Genomic DNA, 21,746 nt, shown 5'->3' on the forward strand with positions numbered 1-21,746 from the left:
CCATGGCCAGGTGACCCAGGGGTGAGATGAGAGGTCAGGGTTGTGGTCCCACCAGAGAGTGAGCTGGCCCTGGATTGCTGAAGCCATTATCTGCTCCCATCTCCAAATCAGGAGCCTGGGCTTAGGAGACTGACAGTGGCTGGAGTGAGAATTCTTCTGCCACTTACTCTGTGGCCTGGGGAAAGTTGCTTAACCTCTCTGGTGTTCCGTTTCTTCCTGTGCAAGACGAGGGTTCCATAAACATCCACTGCGGGGGGTGGGGGTGAGGGGTGAAGGATGTAATGCTCTCAGCCGGCACCTGGCTCCCAGCCCGGCTTCACACGCGGATTTCTTTTCCATATGGTGACCCTGCACTCTGGCTTTGTCCGCCGCCTCTGACCTGGAACCACTGAGCCAGTGAGGCCCTTCTCTCACCCCTGCAGGCCTTGGCCTCCACAGACGACCTTAGCACAGATCAGTGTCATGCCTACAACAGCACCATGCTTTAATTCCCCCCCACCAGGCCAAAGGCTTCTGGATCTGGGAATGTAGGTTCAAAGGGTTGCGACTGTTCCGTTGTAACTTGTCAACGATCCTGCCCTCTGGCCTCCGTGGCCCGAAGAAGCACGTGTGCTGGCCTCTGTATCTGGGAGCTGGTGACCATGAGGTGCCTGGGGAAGGAAGAGAAGTTCAGCCCATCGAGGTGCCGGCAGAGGCCGGGTGATGGGGGCCTGGGGCAGTGCCAGGGTGCAGGTTGAAAAGAGCTATGAGGGGCTCTCCTGCCCCCCAGGCCACCCCGCTCCTGCTCGGTCTGCAGCCTCCACATCGTCACTCAGGACCACACCATGGAGACCCCGGCACAGCTGCCTGTGGGCCGCAGGCAGAGAAACAGCCCTGTCTGTCGAATGGAGAGACCGGTGGGGACGGGACTTGCAGGAGGCTGGGGACCCATCAGGTTGTCCCCTCTGTAGCACCACATGCTGTTGATCTGCTCTGACGTCTCAGCCCACATTCCAGGAGGCACCGATACGGGATGATGAAGCTGTGCCCACCCTTTGAGGTGCTGAGCAGAGAGAGGGGCCGTTTCCTCCTCCCTCATTCCCACCTCACGCAGGCAGCAGAGACACATTGATTTTTTTTTTTCCTTTCAATTTTTTTTTTTTTTTTTCTGGCTGCAGCCAAATGAGGTCAAAAGTTAAATTAGTCCTTGGAGGTAAAAAGCAGCTGCATTCATATCCCCTCTTTCTGCTGACTTTTGCTGGAGAGCCCTGAGAGTTTCTTTTTCTGTTCTTTGCAGATTCAGTACCGGGGGAGCTGGGAGGATCTTATCCGCCTGTGGAACCCCTGGGGCAACACGGAATGGAGAGGGCGCTGGGCAGACGGGTATGGCTTCTGAAACCCTGTCTCTACCCTTCCTGAAGACCTGGGATGCAGAGAACACCCCGCCCCCAGAGGGTGGCCTCTGTCTCCCCTGTTGTGGATCTCACTGCAGGCCTGTCCGGTTCACACCGGTGTGCGGCTGTGGGCCCAACTCATATTCCCATGATTCCATTCACCAGGCATCTATTAGACACCGAGTGTGTGCTCTCTGCACTAAGTGCACTGTGTACTGTGGGATATGTACAGACGACAAGACCCAGTATCTATCCCCCAGAAGGTTACAGTCCAGCGCCGTGAACCCACATACCCAGAATGAGGGTTTGTTTGTTTGTTTTTTTTTTGAGGGTTGGGGAGGGAGTAGGAAAGAAGCCAAGTTCTATCGGCAGAGAGAGATGGAGAGGAGGAGCCTCATCCCATAAAGGGATCCCATGCGATTCTGATCCTGATGACACCATGAGGAAAAGACTTCATTTTGGGGGGCAGTTGGGGAGCTGAGCCAAAGATCTGGCCACCTGGGTTTTCCATCCTCCCTACTGATCTGGACTCCCACTTGATGTCTGGACTCAATCTTGCTCATAGAAGTGAATGGAGGTAAGTGTCAGATGCCCGTTGGCTATGTTGCAGGCAGCTACTCTCCTGACCTGGCTGGCCAGTGGGGACCAGCTCTGTGGCCAGTGGTTCCCTGGAGCGAGGCTAGCATTTCTCAGCTGCCAAGAAGACTGATCCCTGGTCCCCACCCCCTTGCCGATTAAGAATGAGATGGCCAGTGATAGGTCACTCAGTGACAGGTTACCTGCTCCCCCGGCAGCCAGCAAGGGGCGAGGGGAGGGGAGGTGGTGGGAAAGAGAGGAAGACTTGAAAGGAAATGCAAAGCATTCAGACAAACAGGTGAACAGGACCCAACGAGCAGTAAAAACCAATACAGTGAGAAGTGCATTCTGGAAGCCAAACACAGAGTTGGCCAGTGTCCCTGTCCTGCTTATTGGCTGCCCAGAACCTGGCATGACGCCACAGGCTGGTCTGTGGCAAGGGCCACTCTGATCCTCTTTGAGCCCCAACAGCTGGCGTGTGCCAGCTCACGTGGGCACTTGGCAAACATAAGATCAATGTCCATTGGGGGGGGGGCAGGCGGAAGGGAGAGAATAAGCAACATGGATTCATAGAAGGAACCTGGTGGGTCTCAGATGCCCCCTGGAGAACAGGGCTGCTGAATCCCCTCAGCAGAAGGGGGATGAACTTGCAACAGCAGGAACCACTGGAGAGCGTTGTGTTTTTATTTTACCCTCTGCTCCCCTTTCTCCTTTTATCTTGCCTTTATTCATTCCTCTTTCCCTGGGGTAGCCTCCCTCCTCCCCCAGGGTAAATCTTAACCTCTGGCCTTTGCCAGTTCTTCTCAGTCATTACCCCAAGTTGCCAATATGGCCCAGGGGTGTTGTGACTGGCAGAATCCCTGATTCCAGGTTGGCTGTTGGGGTTGGAGTGAAGGAAGGGCACACGTCAATGACACATGTGCCTTGCATAGGAGAAGAGGCAACAGATTTAACTGAGTTGATAATTTGCCCACATCCCCTATGCTAAATATCTCATGAGCAGTGAAGGCAGCAAGGGGCACCAGAGATTAGGGAAGAGAAGCTTCCCATGGGTTGGTATGTTCAGGGCAATCTTCACAGAGTCGAACTTGAACTCAAGCAGAAAAAAAAAAAAGCATGACTCACCTGGGAAGAGGTCACCAGGAAGGTGGGGGGAAGTATAGACCTTGTGCTGAGCTGGGATCACTTACAGTGTGTTCTTTGGGGCGAGCAAACTGACCTGCAACAGCAGAACCTGGAAAAGAAATGCTGGGGGCTGGGGCCAGAGAGCCCAATGTCACCTCATAAATTTGGACTTACACCCTACGGGCATAGGATTTGTGAAGGCCCTTCGACAGGGGAGTCGTGTACAGAGCAGGGAACGGGAGTACACCTGGCCACACTAACTCTGAAGGATCACACACAACGGCTACGTTTAGGCTCACCATCTCCCACCAGAAACGGGGCCAAGTCTCCATGCAGGTGGTCGATTTCCCCCCTACTTTTTAAGGAGTGAAAATGGATAGAAGGAGCCGGATGGTCCAATCTCCGCCATAATTGAAATTTCAGACGCACACACTTAAAGGCAAACTTGCGTGAATCGATAGCATATTGATTTACACTACATTTATTTTTCCTTACACACTGCAGAAAATGAAATTATCACTTAATTATAAAATTGCCATTTTACAATAACACATCTGACTGGCTCGGCCTGAAAGCCCGAAGTCTGAGTGGTGGTCCCTGCCTTGCTTTTCCAGCACCGAGCTGACCCAGGCCCTCGGTACAAGCCACTCCTAGAGATAAATTCATTGCATGTTTGTGCCTCTGGGGCCTGTTGCTTATGTGCATGTCTCTGCCACTAGGAGGGGGCTGAGGGAGCGACAGCTGCTCCCTTCTGCCTGTGAGGGCCTCCTCCTTCACAGACCCTAGGACTAGCTTCTGGAAAACATGATCCCGATGAACTGGACAACTATATAAATTAAGCAAGCAGAGAACTGCTGCATGCCTGTTTTCCAAGGCCTGTGCCAGCCCCTGTGATCAGGTAATGGTGAGAGATGCTCATTGAGCTCCTGGAACTCGGAGTCTAGTGAGGGACAGCGAGAAATCCACAAGCACTAGAAGCATAGGGCACTAAGTCCTGAGACAGGAATGGTACAGGGTGCCGTGTGTGTCCCAAGGAGGGACACTGACTCTGGAGGTGAAGTGGGAACACCACAGGGAAACAGTCAAGGTTTCCCAGCAGAGGTACCTTTTAGGAGGAAAGAGGAATAACATTGGGTTAAAGGACTGAAAGGAGGAAGAGTCTCCTGGGTAGAGGGAGCCTCATGGCGAAGGCCAGGGTGGGGGCAGGACAGGTATTACTAAGGAGATGAGGACAATTGTGATCTAAGGGTAGAATTCAAGTGTGGGGTGTGTGGGGAAGTAGGGAGCCGCTCAGGTAGGGCTGGAGAGGTAGGCAGAGGCCAAGGTTCTGATGTGGGAGCTTTAACTTCATCCTGAGAAGAAAAGGTATTTTAAGCAGGGAGATGGCAGAATCTGATTTCTCTTCTAGAAAGATTCTTTTTGATGGCAGAATGGAGAGGGAGGTGGGAAGTCCAAGAAGGAGATGAGGCTTCCTGAACTAGGAGGGCAGCAGGAAGGAGGGAAGTAAGTGGATAGTTTTGAGAGGGGTTTCAGAGGTGGAATCCTACATCATTGCTATCTGGTGATTGTTTGGATGTCAGGGGGCACGAGGGAGTGGCTTCTTGAGTTTTCACTTGAGCAATGGGAGGAGACAGAGGACTGGTGCGGTTTGGGGTAGGTTGGTTTCCAGACCACTATGGGCTCTGGTGGAGATGTGGCGTGGCCCCTAGCATGTATCCATCTAACGCTCAGGAAAGAGGATCATGCTGGGGACAATTTGGGAGCCACCAGCCTACAGAGAATGACTGAATCCTGTCACTAGGTAGAATGACCCCCTCCACCTGCACCCCCAGAAGGAATGAGGGACAGGACTTCTGCTGGGGCATGTTTTGCCGAAGTGAAATGCTTTGGGAGATCTCACCCTGTGGTCTGTCTCTGTGTGCCCAGGTCGCCAGAATGGCAGGAAACCCACCACCAATGGAGAAGACTGCTGTATGAGAATAAGGACGATGGCGAGTTTTGGTATTTTTTTTTAAAGTTACATTTTAAAACTTTAACTATTGCCCACACCCTCAATCCCTCCCCCTTTCCCTACATTTTTGTGAGACTAGAGATTAGCTTTGTAGAGACCTCTATGTAGAAGGAGACTGTTTTTTCCACCAAGACATGAAAGCTTTGGATGGGAAATTATTTGTGTGCTTTCTCTTTGCATGAAAGGTATTTCAGTCTGAAATATCAGAACTTCCAGGAAATGTTAATGGCAAAAGGGAATACTGACACCAAACCTTTGAAATCAACAGTTTCCTGAAAACCAGGATGCCTGGTTATCATGCCTGTATCTTCTACGCCATCCCATTAGGACCTACAGTCTCACCCTGGGGTTCCAGAGTCTTCCAAAAGGGCAATTCAGTATTAATCTCCCAGCCCTGACTCTAGAGTTCTGAGTGAGACATCCATATCCTCGCCCAGCAGCTATGCAGGACTAGATGTTTTAAAAACCCATTCTCTGCCATGTGTTCACATCTTAAAGGATAATACGGACATTTCCTGAGAGGTTTGTGGTTTACTTAATAATATATTTAAATAAAATTTAGCATGTGTGAAGAGGAGACTGGGTCTAAGTTATTAAGAAGCAGAAAGACAAATGTCAATTAGAAAGGAAAAATATTTCCAATATCTCCACTGTAATCACAGTACAAGATGGGGTTTTAGGTATTGAACCCATTTTATTCTGATTCAGCAATGAATTTGGCAAAGGAACCAAGGGAAAGGCGTTTCTTAACAGTGTATAGGACCCAGAGCGGAGAGAGACAAGAGCCATCCTTCTGGCCATGAGAGAGACATGCAGAACCCAGAAATTTTATTCTGTCCTATTCTCTCAACCCCTGGAAGGAACAGAAAGGTACTTGATAGTGAATGAGCCAGAATAAGGCCCTTGTCTTGGGGTAGGACAGTGGTAAGTCCATGGAGACTAGAATTGACAAAGGTACAGTGGGGAGATGGGAACCCCCACCCTAGGGACAAAACCAGTGAAATGATGTGTATCTGTTTATAACAGGATGTCATGTCAAGATTTCCAAGACAACTTTTCCTGCCTATACGTATGTAACCAATTTCCAGTCAGTCTAAACCATGGAAACATGCCTCCTGAAAGATGGTCCCAAATGATGTTTAAGAACCATGCAGTTCCAGGAAACACCACAGGTAGTGATGACATTGGTAATGATTCTGCCAGATGGAAGCTTCCAGCCCTAGCCCAGTCCTGGCTTCAAGTCTCAGTGGCTTTTGATTCTGGACCATCAGCCTGAACTTGAAAGGAGAGGAATCTGTCAGCCTAAAGGGACAGCTGTGTTTCTCCAAGGGAAACAGTTGCTGGGTGGGCTGGGTGGGAGAATCTCAAGCGTGCCTCCCCTGCCCTGTCATGCTCTCCCACTGTCCTACTGACTTCCACCCACCTCCCAGAAAGACAGGCTGACCGCTCTTCAGTGGTGGGGAGCTGTGGAAACAACACTGGACAAAAGTCGGGGCCTGGGTTAAACCATCACTTTGCCCCATCCAGACATAAGGGAGAACATTCCTGTCCCATGCTGGTTGGTACATCCTGTAACAGCATACTGAGATCTCAGAGGTGGGCACCTCTGAACCTGTCTTTGGGCTCCCCTGAGGTAAATCTTCAGTGTGACCTTGGGAGGGTCACATATTCTCGCTGCACTTCCTGCTCCCCATTTGTGACACAGATGAGTGAAATAGCTCCCTATGAACATGAACCTGAGCGTGCTTACACATCGTCCATAGGAGAAGCTACACAAACAAGTTTGCGTATGTGTGAGTGTGAATGTGGGTGTGTTTGCACCTAAACCCTAACCCTAACCCTAACCCAGCACCTGCCTGTTGAGAATGGTTTGCTTGAATGACCCCAGGGTGCCCCTGTTTTCAACCTCAAGGATCTTCACACTTCTGGTGGTCATGGATGGACTCTAAGAAACTCCTGAGTCATACTTGGGTAGCAAATTTACTGATTCACCTTCCAGAGCCTCATCTGTCTGACTGTGGGGCCAAAGTCCCCTTCCCTGGATATAGTGCATATCAATGAACTAACCAAAATGGTACCTTGGGGGCTGTTCTTAGTGATTCTTTGCAAGGGAAAGAGAGAAGGGAGCCAGTGCATGAGCACCTGCCCTGCACTGCTAAGTACACTTGAATGCATTATGTAGTCTAGCCCTCACAGGAAGCCTCTGTGTCTCCGCATTCCCCTCTCAGAGCTTCCCAGTTGTGACCCAAACCTGCGGATGCGTATTGATTTCAGCTCTATCTTGACTTATCTTCATTCTTTCATGTATCTGAATCTAACAGTCCTCACCTTCCTTCTGTCTCCTGCCCTGGCTCTGAGGAGCATGCTTGGGTAGTGGAGTGCTATGAATTACCATCTCTCTGCCTGTTTTCCTCTGTCTCCCCTGGTGCTTGGGGATTGACATCATTTCCAGGCTCTGATGGTTATCGCCAGTGTGTAAGCTCATACATACCTGAGGATTCTGAAATTCCACTTATGATTAAAAATAGCCCTCAACTTTAAGAAACATTTTCACCCAGTGGGGAATATTCTTCCCCTTCTTGTTTTTAAGAGGAAGAGACAGAGGCTCACAAAACAAAGAAGCTTGTGCTATAAGTAGTAGTCATGGGGCCTGGGGCCTGCCCCTTAGTCTCCAAATCCAGAGTGTCCAATACAACCCACCAGAGCTTTCTGAACCAACATGGCCCCATCTGGGAGTCATAGGAGCTGAACTGAGCTCCAGTGACTGCTCTTTCTCATGCAGAAGAACTTCTGAGGGACACGCAGTTCATCTTCTCTGTGCCAGAGAGTATGGAAGACAACAATGTCGTCATGTCCTTCAACATCATGCCGCAAAATTTAAAGGCAAAAGATGAGAAATTTCCACTCACCTTCAAGGTATTCAAGGTAAGGCAGCCTGCTTCAGGGCTTGCCCTTTCGGACATTTGTGTATTCCTTGTGCAGAGAGAGAAGCTGACTAGGCTGGGAGATTTCACTGAACTACCTCAGACATAAAACCCAAAGGGCTATAGAGTTCACCTGGTTCAACTCTAAATTTACAGGAAAACCTGAGAGGAGATCAGGCTTGACCAAGTTCACAGAGGGACACACCTCCTAACCGTGTCACTTGTCAGCATTTCCTGGTATGCTGCAAGCCCAAATGTTTGTTATCCAAAAAGTAGTCTGGTCCAAGACCAGCTGTTTAACAATGCAGATTCCTGGGACCATCCAACACCTTCTGAATCTGAACTTCTATAGCTGGAGTCTGAACATCTGCATTGTAACAAGCTCCCTGGGTGCTGCTTACGTGCATGAAAGTTTGAGAATCATTGGCTAAACTTTGGGAGGAGTTTAAAGGAAAAAATAAATCCTGGATGTAAAACCAGGAGGTATGTTTTTCTCTTGTATTTAGACCAAAATCCAGTCTTGGTGGTTGGCTTGCAAATATATGCTTGGCCACTCATCCAAAGCCAGGTTTTTCTCTCTACCTGGCCTCCCCTCCTCACACCCATGGCCCTCCCAACCAGCTTTGCAGCTCCTGAGGGGTCATCCTTCCACCCACCAGCCTGCACCCATCCCACTGGGAGGAGCTAATCGGAGAATTCTTTTTTTTTTTTTTTGAGACTACTTAAAAGTGTTACTAAAGAAAATCTGATACCTCTGCTCCCACCTCCTTTACCAAATAATTTTAATTTTTAATGTTTATTTATTTTTGAGAAGAAGAGCACAAGCAGGGGAGGGGCAGAGAGAGGGAGACACAGAACCCGAAGCAGATTCCAGGTTCTGAGCTGTCAGCACACACCCTGAGGTAGGGCCCAAATGCACAAACTGTGAGATCATGACCTGAGCCGAAGTCAGTCGCTTAACGGACTGAACCACCCAGGTGCCCCACCAAATTAACGCATCCCAAAGATAAAGTGTATGGTTCTTAAATCATATGCTCCACACCCTCTATGGACTGACTTGGATAACTATGGTACCGCACCCATCAAATGCTAGGATCCCTTGTCCTTATAGTGGAGCTGAAGGAACTGAGGCCCAGCAAGATGAAGTGATATGGTCAGAGTTAATGGCAGAGCTGGGGATTGGGCACCAGATGTCCTCCAATCCTCTGTGGCTGGGGCTCTGATTATAGCATCCCTAGGAATAATATTCATTCCTGTTCACTGAGACTAAGGCAACAGTCAGAACCATGGGTCAACTCATGTATGACAGGCAGGGCTCCTGGGTACTCTGCTCATGCTGGAGCAGTCCTGAGTCCTGGCTGTAGTTCACTCCAATGAGAAGACTTCACGGTGGTAGTGTACTTCAGCATGTTCACACTTATCGCTTCAAACACTACTTCTATAGCTATGAAAGCCAAAGCTGAGAGAGCAAGAGTGGCCTTCCCAAGGTCCAGCTAGAAGGGAAGGTACTTGATACCAGAGCTCCTGGTCCCCGGTCTGGGTCTCTCAGCAAGGCGGAGGCACTTGCTTTCCTGGTGATGCTCCCAGCTCGAAGGAAAACAATGATTCTGGCTCTAGAAGGAGGAGAGCCCTTTGGGTTCTGTTCTGAGCCCATTTCTGCTTCCCAGTTGCATGAAATCAATGGAAAAGAAATTGTTGGGGTTTGGCACAGTACTTCTGAGGTTCCTGAAACCTGTTGAGGCTGGAAAAGAACATCTAAGGATGCAATCATGGACAATTGTCATCTTTCTCACCACCAGACACCTGAACGCTGTCTTCCACTTGGTAGAAGGCAGGGCCTAATTCCCCACTGCGGCAACCAAAGAGACCAAATACTCTCTCTCCCCAGCCCCTGGCTGCAAATGGGGTAGGTGTGTGAGCCAGACTTGTCCAATTAGATGCTCCTCTCATGTCTGCCCACCCCCGTTTTGGTCACTCTGGGTTTGGACTCTTGAGGAAGTCATTAAAAGTGGTAGAACCAGCTGAGGGATTATGTACAGCAAATCCTGGGGCCCGGCAGCAGCAGTGTAGGCAGATCCTGGGCTGGTGTCCAGCTGCATAGCCGTCTCCCCTCCTTCCCACCCACTTTCTCAGCTGCATCCTCTAGACTTCCCATAAATGGCTTTCTGCTCACCCCACGCTGATTGGTATCTCTTGCTTCCAGCCAAGAATCCCAAATGATTCAGGTGCCTTCTGAGAGGATTCTCATCCTCAGAGTACCCCCAACTCTTATTTCTGGGAAGAACAAAGGAAAGGGTCTGGGAAGGAATGGAGGCATCTGGTCTACTCAGCCAGGATTTAATAGTTTAATAGTTCAGGGCACCAAACAGGACTCCACCCCTCTTCTGATAAGAGACAGGAGCCCACAGAGGGAAAGAGGGCTGCCCCAGTGCACAACTGGGGATGCTGTTCACATTGCCACCTGTGAGTCTGGTGCCCCAGAGCTGGACATCATAGCAGCCTTGTGTTAACCAGTTTGCCCAAAGTCTTTACAGTTCAGGAGCCCTGGAAAGATCATAATCCTATCTGTTTTTAAACACTGCTGAGCCCATTTATCTACTGAGATAAATATCTACTGAGATTAAATACAGAGATGCATTTCTCAGCTGTACACTTTGCTAAAAAGGAACTCAAACCTGAGGTCTCTTCAGGCTCCCAGGAGGTCCCAGTGGATCTTGCAGGATCCTGATTGAGCTGAACACCAGAGAACCATCTAGTCTTTGGCAGCTCAAGAGACACTTGGGTTCCTTTCACAGTTTGGCTGAGAAACAGGCTGTGTGCATGCCAGCAAGTAGACCTCCAGAAGTCTGCAGGGCTCTGATGGTGTTTGCGGGCAGTGCTGCTTGCACGACTAATGTATACGGCCCTCCCACCCTGGCATGGTCCCATGACTCCCAACTCCTACGGAAGCACTGCTCTGCCTTGCATCAGAACAAACATGGGTAGTATGCAAACAGAAGACAGGACAGAGAAAAAGGACAAGGGTGGACAAGTCATTTCATCTTCACCCCAAAGCTGCTCTCCCAGGCTGGGAGCTTCCAGCTCATTCTTGGGCTCCAGAAAAGTCTGCCTGGGAAAATCAGGTGGTCTGTACACATGGTTGTGTGTGTTGGGGTGGGTGGTGTTAGGCAGGATCAGCAGAGGAAAAGAACTGAAACCCACACCAACTGCAGAAGACACTGCCGGGTGGTGGGTCTTAATCACCAAGGAAGCAAAGCAGCTTGCTTTATTCCCTTCTCTGCCACTTAGACTGCTGGAACTATTTCCACATCCATAAAACAGGGTCTCAGTATCTGCTTTCAGGGTCACCGTGACAATCCAACACATTACACAGAAGCATCTTGCAGATGGCAGAGTGGCTTAAAAATAGGGCTGTGTCCTCAGTGCAATATTCAGTTCAAGATTAAAACTAGGTATTTCCCAATTCAGATGCACACAGACATTCCTTACGAACACCGGGGGCCTAGAACAAATTCCCACCGTATCTTTCAGTGGTATGATGAAATAAAAGAAGTTTCTTCACGTTGGAACTCCTGATGTTGAGAAACTGACATCTGATCTAGGTTCTGTCTTCCCTCCAACCCTGTTAACATCTCTCTCTTCCCTTCTCTTTTATCATCATTGCTGTGAAGAGTAACCACACCTGGCTGAGCTGAGTTTCCTTCCCCCTTGACCCCCCTACAACCTACAGTGGGTCAGGTTTTCTTTCACATCTCTGCACAGGGGATGAGTAATGGTCCCGTCCCCTGGGGGGTGCAGGGAACAGGCTGGCTGCCCAGGAAGAAGGAATGCAGGGTCCGGAGCTTGGCTGTTGGGATCTGCTTGCCCCTGAGTTTTGGTTTAGGTCCCTGAACCTGCCTTTCTTTCTCTTCCCCACAGGTCGACCCTCAGGTACGGTTCAGCCCCTTCTCCTGCCTCTGTTGCTGTGCATCGGTAAAGCATTATGCCTCTTCCAACACCATAACTTTGGCACATCTCTTGCTGTTTCGTGGCTGCAAATTTATTCTTGTTATGTCCTGTGACGGATGCAAGCTTAGAATCTCTGAACAGGTCAACAGTGCAGGACGTGTGTTTGCTGTCCTGTTCTGGGGGTTGGACCCCTTGAGTTGCTCTCTGGTTTGACATCTAAGAGGGTCTGGAACCACAAAACTATCCTCAAGGATTTGGCCTCCAATAGATAACACTGATGGAGCCCTTTCTTTCCCACTTAAAAAAAGAAGCAGAGCTAGGGGCATCTTAGAGGGACTTTAGCCTTATGTTCTTCGTCACCCCTAGATCCACCACAAACAGGATACACACTCTGCAAATGCACCTTCAGGGCATATCTAGCTTATCTTACAACCAAATTTGCTCCCTCTCCTAAGCAGGCCCCGCATTGGTGCAGGATGAGTGAAGAGTAAGGATGGAGAAGGACAGATGGAATTACAGGCACTCAGACTCCTTAAATGGATGTGGGCTCTGTGGGGCTGTTGCTGCCAGGGCATGTTTGGGACCAAGGATGGCAGAGAGGGAGAAAGATGAAGTCACAGCCAACAGGTAGTCCCTGTAGCATGCTGGTGGGTCCAGGGAAGCTCCTCTGGGCCTTCCGGGGGTGCCCCAATAGGTAGAGAGAGGTCAAGCAAGACAGGGCATCTTCAAGCAGGGGATACTCAGAAGCCCAGGCAAAAAGCAGGCAGCAAGGAGGCCCCTGATACCAGTGGCCTAGCCACAGAGTTGAATTTAGGATCTGATTTTGGTTTTGGGCACCCTGGTCATGGAAGCGGAGTTTCTTGAAGGGTTTCAAAGGGAGGCACTCGGGTACAAGGAACAGATCAGTGTTTTAATTCCCAGAGCTGGAGAAAGGAGTGGGGACTCGGCCCAGGAAAAGGTACAAGACCCATCCCTGGAACTACAGGGTCAGGTCTTTGTGCAGCTAGGCCTGTGTTAATTCAATGCTGGTCCTCTGAGCACTAGACCACCATGCCATCTACTCATGCTTCTTGCTGCCACTGAGCGAGTCTGCTCTGAAAGATAGGGAGCCTGGAAAAGGCTGCAAGAGTGCAGTGGAGGGAGGCGAGCAGGGAAGCAGGGAAATTCTGGACTGCAAGAGGTACACACACTTCTGTGCACACTCATGGATGTGCGCACACATACACATACGCACACACACACCCAGAGCCACAGGGCAGTGCTGACTTTTTGGAGTAGAATGGTTCTCATCATTGCTTTTGCCACAAGGGCTCAAGCAAATGAGGTTCCAAACCTACTGGGATCACTGTTAGTATCAGCAAAGTCACTGTGGAGGTTCCACCCAACCCTTTCTGCCCACCCGGGACAGTGACCTATCTCCCGTCTCATCTCCTAGCTCAGCCCTGTCTCCACCCTGTGAAAAGAAACTCTCCCTTTCTCCCTGTTTTTTCCCAAGGCAGAGCTCACAAATAATCATTTCACGCTGCATAACCATTTTAGATGGAACCCCCATGCTCGACTGTATTGGGGAAAATTTATTTAGTAAGGGGTTTTTATTATGTAATATGTATGTGACATCTGGTAATGGGAACTGCATTATATTTATTGTCTTATCTCTAAGAAAATATTGAAATAAAAGGAAAATGATCAGGACCTATTATTCTCCAATGAGAAGAAATTCCAGGGCTCTGCTGGGAAGATGAAATGGAGGGAATAAAGGAGTCCAACTCTGCTGTGCTATATACAGTCCAAAGCATCCTGGGGAAGGTTCAGGAGGGAAGGGGCTTCTGGGGCTCCAAAAGTCATTCCGTGTTGGAACAACTTCACTAGTTTCCATGAAAGTCTTTATATATGAGCAGAGACATAAACCCCAAAACCCAGGCTACTGTGGGATTTAATGAGGTGAAACCATGTGCCATACTTTTTTTTTACACTCGTTGTGGTGTCAGTGTTTCTATTAAATGACGGTCTGAACTCTGTGGCATTTTGAAAGTCCAGGTAAGCACTGTCACCCTTTTCAGAGCCTGTAATGCTGTTTTGGTGAGTGATGTGGGGTCTGGAAGGTGGCGGGCTCTCCTGGAGGCTGGCGCATGCACACAAGGGGCTTTCTGACCATCTTCATGTTTCCTCCAGTTCCAGCCCTTCTGGAAGAGGTTGCCACCCACCTTCTTTTCTCAATTCAGAAATGCTGTCAAGGGCATAGTTTCTAAAACCAAGTGCAACCTCACAAAGTACTTCAGTCTGAGCCCTGGGACCTACGTGGTGGTCATCGCCACATACAGAGAAGTTGAGTTTTTGCTCCGGATCTTCCTGAAAATGCCAGATGGTGACAGGTACAGAAACTCTGGGTTTCAAACTGTTTTATTTCACTTAAATTTATAAGAACGCATTGTGTCAACCTGTGCAGCATGTACTGCATCAGGGGACATGGGGGGCTCATTTGCAAGAAGCCCACCACAAAGGGTGGCAAGAGAATCTCTACCAATAAGTAGACTATTGAGCAGGATGTGGCCATTGCTCAGTGGGAGTGCAGACTCACATGGGAAGACAGAGTAAGGGGACCCACATCTGGCAAGAGGGATTGAGGAAGGCTTCTTAGAGAAAATGGCATTTGAGCTATCCCTTGATGGAAAACATAATCTAATGTTTAAAGGAAAATGTAGTGCAGGTTGAAGAAAACAGCATGACCAGAATCAGGGAAGTGGGTGAGCATAGAGCCTATTGAAATAGAAGTGATGTCAGCCATATGCACAGGAAGGTGGTACATGGCATGGCTGGCAGTTGTCTGAAATGTGACCGGAAGGTGGGGTACATCAGGGAGACAGTGAAATATGGGCCTGAAAGACAGAGCCCAATCATGGAGAGTCTTCATTGCTAAGTCAGTGGTCAAGACTGGGATCAGCAAATACATATCCCTGCTGGGCATCTTACCCCCTGTTGGACCTGAGGCAGACATTACTCTCATCATGGCCATCTTTACAATTGAGCTTGGATGAGGCCTCGGTCCAGTATGCCAGATAGCCACTGTGCCACCAGAGTTGGAACATAAGACAAAGCTTATCTGCCATCTTGGCAATGGGGGTCACTGTGCATGTGTACTTGGTTGTGAAAAGGAACAATTTGCTAAATAATTTGAAGACCAGACGATGTCCAATCAAAAGACTAGATACGTGGTTATGATGTTTATCTGTCTGCTGACTGTCATGGCTGCCCACTTCACGACCTGCTGTGCTGAAGTCTCTCCACTCAGACCCTTGGTATAAATGTCCAGTGCCTCCATATTCAAGCCTCCTTTAAATCGTGAATTTTTCATCCTTTGTCACACTGTTTCCCTGGTTTTCTAGGAACCCAAGCAGCAATTTCAGCCTTACAACACTAAAGGTAGGTATGTGGAAAGGTTTGATTGGCAAGCTTCCTTGACCACATCCCATGCCCAAGAACTTGTGTCTCCTTTCTTACCTTAAAGCACTGACCAGTGAGAAGAGACACCATCATCATGGGCCAATGATGGCTCAAAGGGGCAGAGCAGAGGGGAAAGACCAAGCCTCCAGTGTCAGGCTGGAACCAATCCTCTTCCACAAACTCCAGTGTTCCATTCCCCTACAAATTTTATTCGATTGCTAGATGAAGCCTCTGTCTCAGATCCAGGTGTGGGGAGTGGTTCTTGTGCCTTCACTGTCCAAGACAGGTAGTCTCCTTCCACAGAAATTTGATGTTGACTATTTTCCCTTTGATCCAGGCAAGTCTTCTGGAAAATGGCTCCCAAGGAAGCATCTTCCACAAATACGCTCACCAGGTACAGTCCTTAGCATGGGATGATTGATGGTGGGACTAGAGGAAAGGAAACTTATCCCAGGCCCTTATCAGGATACAGAGAAGAAAAGTGATGTAGTTGGTCATTTTATCAGTCTCTCTCCCTGGATATCTCCAGAACTAATAGGGCTACCAAACCAGAACTAGGAGACATCTGGGAGGGGTGTACAGCTTGGTAAGGATGGGGCTAATTATGGGGTGAGGTTAAATCTTTAAACAAGTAATTGGCAATACCCCCTGAAATCTTTCCTTCTCCTGATCTTCACCCCCTCCAGTTTGACATTATTCCTCACAGGAGCTAGCCAGCTTCATTGAAGGCACCAATGATATTTTTCCTGCCAAGCCACCTAGGTGCACAGAGGTTTTTCTTAATGGTTTAATAAACCGTTATAAAGAACTCCTTGACTTGCCAGGATAAAAACATCTGCCAAGGGCTCTGCACAATGGGCCTTTTGCCATTAATAGTCATGTTGGTTTGGAAAGTGCAAAGTGATGGATAGATATGATCATGTGCCCCATGTCGGCCTTGGGCCAGGCAGAGGCCAAGGACAGGAAGGATGCCAGGCATTCAGAGGGCTAATGGGGTAACTAGGAGGCTGCTGAGAGGGAAATTATTCAGGCAGCCTGGGCCCAGAGGGAAAAACAAGGAGAAATGAAGAATGTGGCTGTCATGAGGGGAAAGTGTTACGAGGAGCCGCTCAATATGAAACTCCTTAAAATCAATATGGGCCCAGGATTCAGGTCCACATCTGGCTGATTTAGAAGGCACTTCATTTGATGCAAGACAAAGTCTTCCCAGATGATAATCCCCAGTCTGTGAGCTCCCAGAGGAAGGGATGGCACCATATGCATTCTTTGTCCCCAATACCTATCACTGTCCCTGGCACAGAGAAGGTGCTCTGTCAATCTACATTGAATTAAGACAGATTAGCTTCTCCAGAGCAGATGTCCAAACTAAGGTTATTGCCCCAAGGCAACAAACAGGACCTAATTAGGAGACCTGAGACCAAGCTTCTTTCAGGGGCAGATGGCAAAATCCTCAACATGGTTCATGCACCTGCATATCTGAAATAAAAAATATAATTTGTCATATGACAAATGGTACAGGTTCCCTAATCAGGGTTTTTCCAAATAACAACCAAATGTCTCCGCATAGAGGATAACTGGTAGCCCATATGGGGCCTTTGTAGGAATTAAAGTAAAAGACACACACAGCTTTGTGCCAAGGTGTATAGCTCAGAAGTGAAACAGACTGGATTCCAGCCCCTTTTTATCTCTTGGCTGGGCACCCTTGAACAGGGCCAGCCTGGCATCATTCTGCACAGCCTGTAAGCAATCCTCAGAGGCTGTAGCCTCAAATGAAAGTTGAAAGCAAAATGTTTGTCCAAGCACTCCCCGAGTCCTCTCTCCTGATCTCTTTCTATCTGTTTAGTTTCAAGCGAACACAGTGACTTCCTACCACTGCTACCACTACCATGATCTACCTTCATCAACCATGATAGTGGTGATGGTACTGTAACCCAAGTCTGCCTGCCAGAAAGTAAGGACCTCTCAGCCTCTGAGTTAGGTCATGTCCATCTGTCCACCATTTATTCAATTGGCAAACATATACAAAATACCTAGGACATTCTAAGCACCACACAAAGTTTTGGCATCAGCTCCTCAGGAATCCTACATCGAAGTGGTGGAGGAAAATGTGCAATTGTTTTGGAATTTGCTTAAGGCAGCCTTCATCTCTATTCCTCATCTCCTCAAACATTTTGGTGGTTCTTGGGTGCAGGGTCCAAATCACAAGCTGTCCTAGGATAGAGGGACGTGCAGTAGGAAGGAGACATCGTCCATGTCCCAAAGCTACTTACATTCTAGTTGGTAACTTACATTCCATGTAATGGTAAGTGTTCATTACCAACTGGTCTGCAAGTTGCATGCCATGATTCTTTTGAGGAAAGAACTCTGTTGCTAGTGGGCACACAATGTTGACTTTGCTGACATAACCCAGTCAATGAGATGTTGGAGGGATGACTGAGAGCCAGTTTCAAACACTGTTAGGATGTTTTTCTTGGGGGCATTATGAGGGATTCTCCCATGAGGACAGGCCGTGGGACTGCTTTTGCTTTCAGTTGAGTGGTGAGGCCATCTCTGGGGACAGCATGCCTGTCATCTACAGGGTGCTGGTTCTCAGAAGAACCCAATGAGACACTTTCCTCCACCTGACCCAGTACCACTCTGCAAAGCCACCAGCTGAGGGACCTCACTCCGGCTCCCTCCCCCATGTAAAGCTTTCCCAGGGTGCTGATGTGATGTGACATCACCCCCTCAGCTTTTACCAGCCTACGCATAAGAAATGGCCATGCACAGCACGGCTCTGCTTCTCTATAGAATCATCATGGAAGACACCGCCCATAAAGCTGCTCAATGTCCCTAGGAGAAAATCGAATGCAGTTAACAACTTCAGAAGTTCCGGCTGGGAAAAGTTTCTCTCCCCTCAGCCTCCACTGCTTCCCGTTTTTAATCCAAGGAAAACCATGTCTTCCTTTTTGCTTCAGTAGCTAGGAAAACTAATGCTAAGTAATGTGCTCAATTAGAGCGGCTTGTCTTAGCCTAGATTTCTGGCACTTTCATCTCTTCTTACCACACACACACTCACATTCACACTTATGCTCACACACTCGGTAGTCATATTTTCTCCCTATCCCTTCCTGGAGGCAGATGGGAAAACACACCTTCAGGGCTGAGTTGATTCATTCAACAATACTCTTCCTGAGGGGCTCCTAAGTGCCAGGTAAGGCAGAAAGGAAGGAACCACTGCTGTCCGGCCCCATAATAAATGAAGAGATAAATGCAAGGTGACCCACACATGGTACCCAACATTAGGAGTGATGAGCACTACAGATGTTCAGGGGAGGGGTATCACCATGGCCTGGAGCGATCGAGAAAGGCTTCATGGCAGAGGTAGGTGGGCACTGGGTGGGAAGCAAGGGCTTAGAAATCTGAGTGCTTTTCCAGAATAAGGCAGGTAATGCCCCTCAGCTCCTGAGCATGGATGGGACTCCTGTATTCCTCTCTTGTTTGGATCAGGGACTGGACATTGATGCAACCCAGCTTCAGAGCCTTCTCAACCAAGAGCTCCTGAGAGGTAAGGTCAGACCCACAGGATTGCTGGCCCCAACCTCATGCCCACTGCTGAGCCAATCTGGTGTCACTCCCCACCCCTGACGTTTCCATCCTTCCTGTTCTCTGCCACCCAGGAACTCCAGGGGACACCTTCTCTTTGGATGAGTGCCGGAGCATCGTGGCCCTGATGGATGTATCCTTTGCAGCCCCCCACACCCCGGCTCCTCTTGCAACTTTAAGAGCCCATCTGCTCTGTGGGCTTCCTCAGGGGTCTAATTCGGATGTTAGGAACCTTTTTACTTTCAGTGTTTTCTCTTCTTTGGTTCTAAGGGCTCACCAGAGAGTCTGGGCTTCTGTGAATTCTATACCAATGCACTGACTCTCCAGAACAAGCATAGCAACCATGACAGTAGTTACCATCTATCAAGTATCTATGGCACACCAAGAACAGTCCTGGTATATGGACTTTTCCTTGTGGTTCTTGCAAAAAGCCCCCATGATATAAGAAGTAAAGAGAAGGAATTCAAAGAGGTTAAGTAATTTGTTACGTAATCACACAGCCAGTCAGAATTTGCGCCTGTGTTTGAAGAGTTTTCAGCCTCCGGAATCCGTGTCCTAACATCATTCTACACTGCCTCCCTGTAACACCAAGGGGGCTATTTTCCTTCTGCCCTTCCCCTTGCCACTGGTCAAGTCTTCATTAAGTTCCTTATTCACCAAGTCCCCATTAAGTGAAGATAGCAACCCCTGAAACTTGGAGAAAATGCCTTGATCTACACAGCAGCCGTACCCCTTGATTGCTACCAGACTGCAGCTGAAGCTGTGGAAGCTGGGGCTAGAGCACTCCAGAGACGTGCCTGGGTTCCAGGGACACCAGTGGCCAGACTGGGAATTAAACCCAGGTCTCCTGACTCCTGTCCTGACTTCTCCCTCCGATGAGCTATTTCTCCCCTGCTGCCCCATCCAGGCAGGAGAGACTAGCCCCCCATGGGCATGCCTCCCAGCTGCTGCTCTGAGGCTCATCCCTCTGTGTACACGGCCTCCCTGGAGTGAGGCCGACCCCCACTTCTTCACTGTTAACAAGGCCCGATTGGGAATGGGAGGCCGGCCATTGTCGAACAAGAGGGCCTCTTGATGAAGTCATAAATCAGGCCCTGTCTCTGCTGGCTGTGGTTTGGAATCACTGGGAGACACTGCCCAAACCCTCACTGATTAATGAAAGTGGCCCACGGCACCCCACAGCCTGGGGCCGGTGGCCCTGGGGGAGGTTGGGTCTGCAAAACCCCTGCAAAACAGACAGGTCTGTTCTGCCCTTCCTCCCACCACCCCCTGCTCCCCAGCAGCAGCTCAGAGTCGGATTCTTTTCCTCGCATTAGCTCTCATTAAACCCATCTTACGGGGTGATGGGACCTGGCTCTAATGCCATTTGTGTCTATGCGCACTTGCCTTTCGTGCTGCTGCAGGCGTTGCAATGACCCCTCATGCTCCTTCCCACTCCCCCCTGCCAGGGGCCCCACCCCTCCCAGTACAGGCTGTGTTCAGGGCTTTCTCTTCCCCTGGATGCAAGTGATATTGACCTCCTTTCCTCAGGGCTTCTTTCTCCCTCTGATTGTCCATTTTCCTTTGTAAATTAAAGCTAAGCCAGGTCCCTTTAAGACACAGTGGGAGCCGGCTGCTGTGGGGCCATGTCCAGGTGACACTGGACTGGTTGATGGATAGAACAGCTCCTGGCTCTGTCGGCAGGGCCTCTGCTCCCTGCATGCTGCATGGTTAACTCTTAACTCCCCACCAGCTCAAAGCGAATGGGAGGCTTGAGCAAGAGGAGTTTTCAAGGCTGTGGAGCCGTCTCGTCCAGTGCCAGGTACCGGCAATGTTCTCTTTTTGTCCAGTTTAGCAAATATCTGCTGGGTGCCTGACCCCCACAGGGTTGAGGAGCATGAAAGAGGAGGAACTCACCAGGCCTGCCCTCAAGAAGGGTCACATTTCAGGGAGACATACACGCACTACTAGAAGGCAATGCTCGAGCAAGTGGCAGGGTGAGGAATGTTCTAGGAGGTTGGAGAAGAGAAGGGTCACCGTGGACTATAGTAAAGCCACCAGCCCACTTTGCCCTCTTCAGTCCTCCCCGGGCCCCCGAGACACTCCCCCGGTGCACTAGTTCATCTCATTCCCCTCCCATCCACGTGCCAGATATGACAACATCACAGATGTGGCCTGTGGCCTCACCGTTGTTCTCAGGATGAGGTCTGAACTCATCAGAGCTGTATGCAAGCCCCTTTAGCTGAGACCCTACTTTGGGGTCCAAGAGAAGCCCTTGTACTCATCCCACTTGCTCTTTTCAGACCCCAGGTGTGTGACGTAGAGCCTGGCCAGTATCTACCACACTGATTGTCCAGCCACAAAAGTCACTTCCCCTGAGGCCTTGCCTGCCTCCTCCAGGCCTGGTGCTTCCCCCTCAGCTACTAACACCCGAATCTACAATAATACGATGAAGCATTCTCATGTGGCTATACCAGGATGTGTTGCCTAATCCCTGGCTTGGAGTCATTTGGCTTTTCTGAGGACACTGGAATGGCTGATGTGTCCCCCCATTAGATCATAGGGCAGGGGCCCCTTCATAGTCATCGGCTTCCTCCAATGCCTTTCTTAGTGTCTAGTACACAGCAGGTGCTCAAAACTGCTGAACCAGTGACCGAACTCATGACCAAATGAACAAGCGAATCCCATTTGAGAGTTGCTCTATACTCACCAAAAGTCAAAGAAGGCCTGAAAATGTTCTCGGGCTGCTATTTCACAGCGATTGTTGCCCCTGTCGGCCTCGGT

At 49.4% G+C, this 21,746-nt stretch overlaps 1 protein-coding gene across 1 annotated transcript in view; it reads left to right on the forward strand.

Annotated features, from left to right (window-relative positions):
• CAPN13 (calpain 13) overlaps window positions 1-21,746 on the forward strand; it is a 60,789-nt gene that overhangs the window by 25,995 nt on the left and 13,048 nt on the right. The window contains 11 exon segments of the mRNA XM_043553337.1: window positions 1,277-1,362; window positions 5,001-5,075; window positions 6,112-6,272; window positions 7,868-8,010; window positions 11,928-11,939; window positions 14,130-14,329; window positions 15,341-15,377; window positions 15,736-15,792; window positions 18,888-18,945; window positions 19,058-19,116; window positions 20,716-20,784. Of these exon segments, the coding sequence (XP_043409272.1) occupies window positions 1,277-1,362; window positions 5,001-5,075; window positions 6,112-6,272; window positions 7,868-8,010; window positions 11,928-11,939; window positions 14,130-14,329; window positions 15,341-15,377; window positions 15,736-15,792; window positions 18,888-18,945; window positions 19,058-19,116; window positions 20,716-20,784 (957 nt within the window).

Source organism: Prionailurus bengalensis, chromosome A3 (assembly GCF_016509475.1).
Source record: "Prionailurus bengalensis isolate Pbe53 chromosome A3, Fcat_Pben_1.1_paternal_pri, whole genome shotgun sequence".
Taxonomy (NCBI): Eukaryota; Metazoa; Chordata; class Mammalia; order Carnivora; family Felidae; genus Prionailurus; species Prionailurus bengalensis.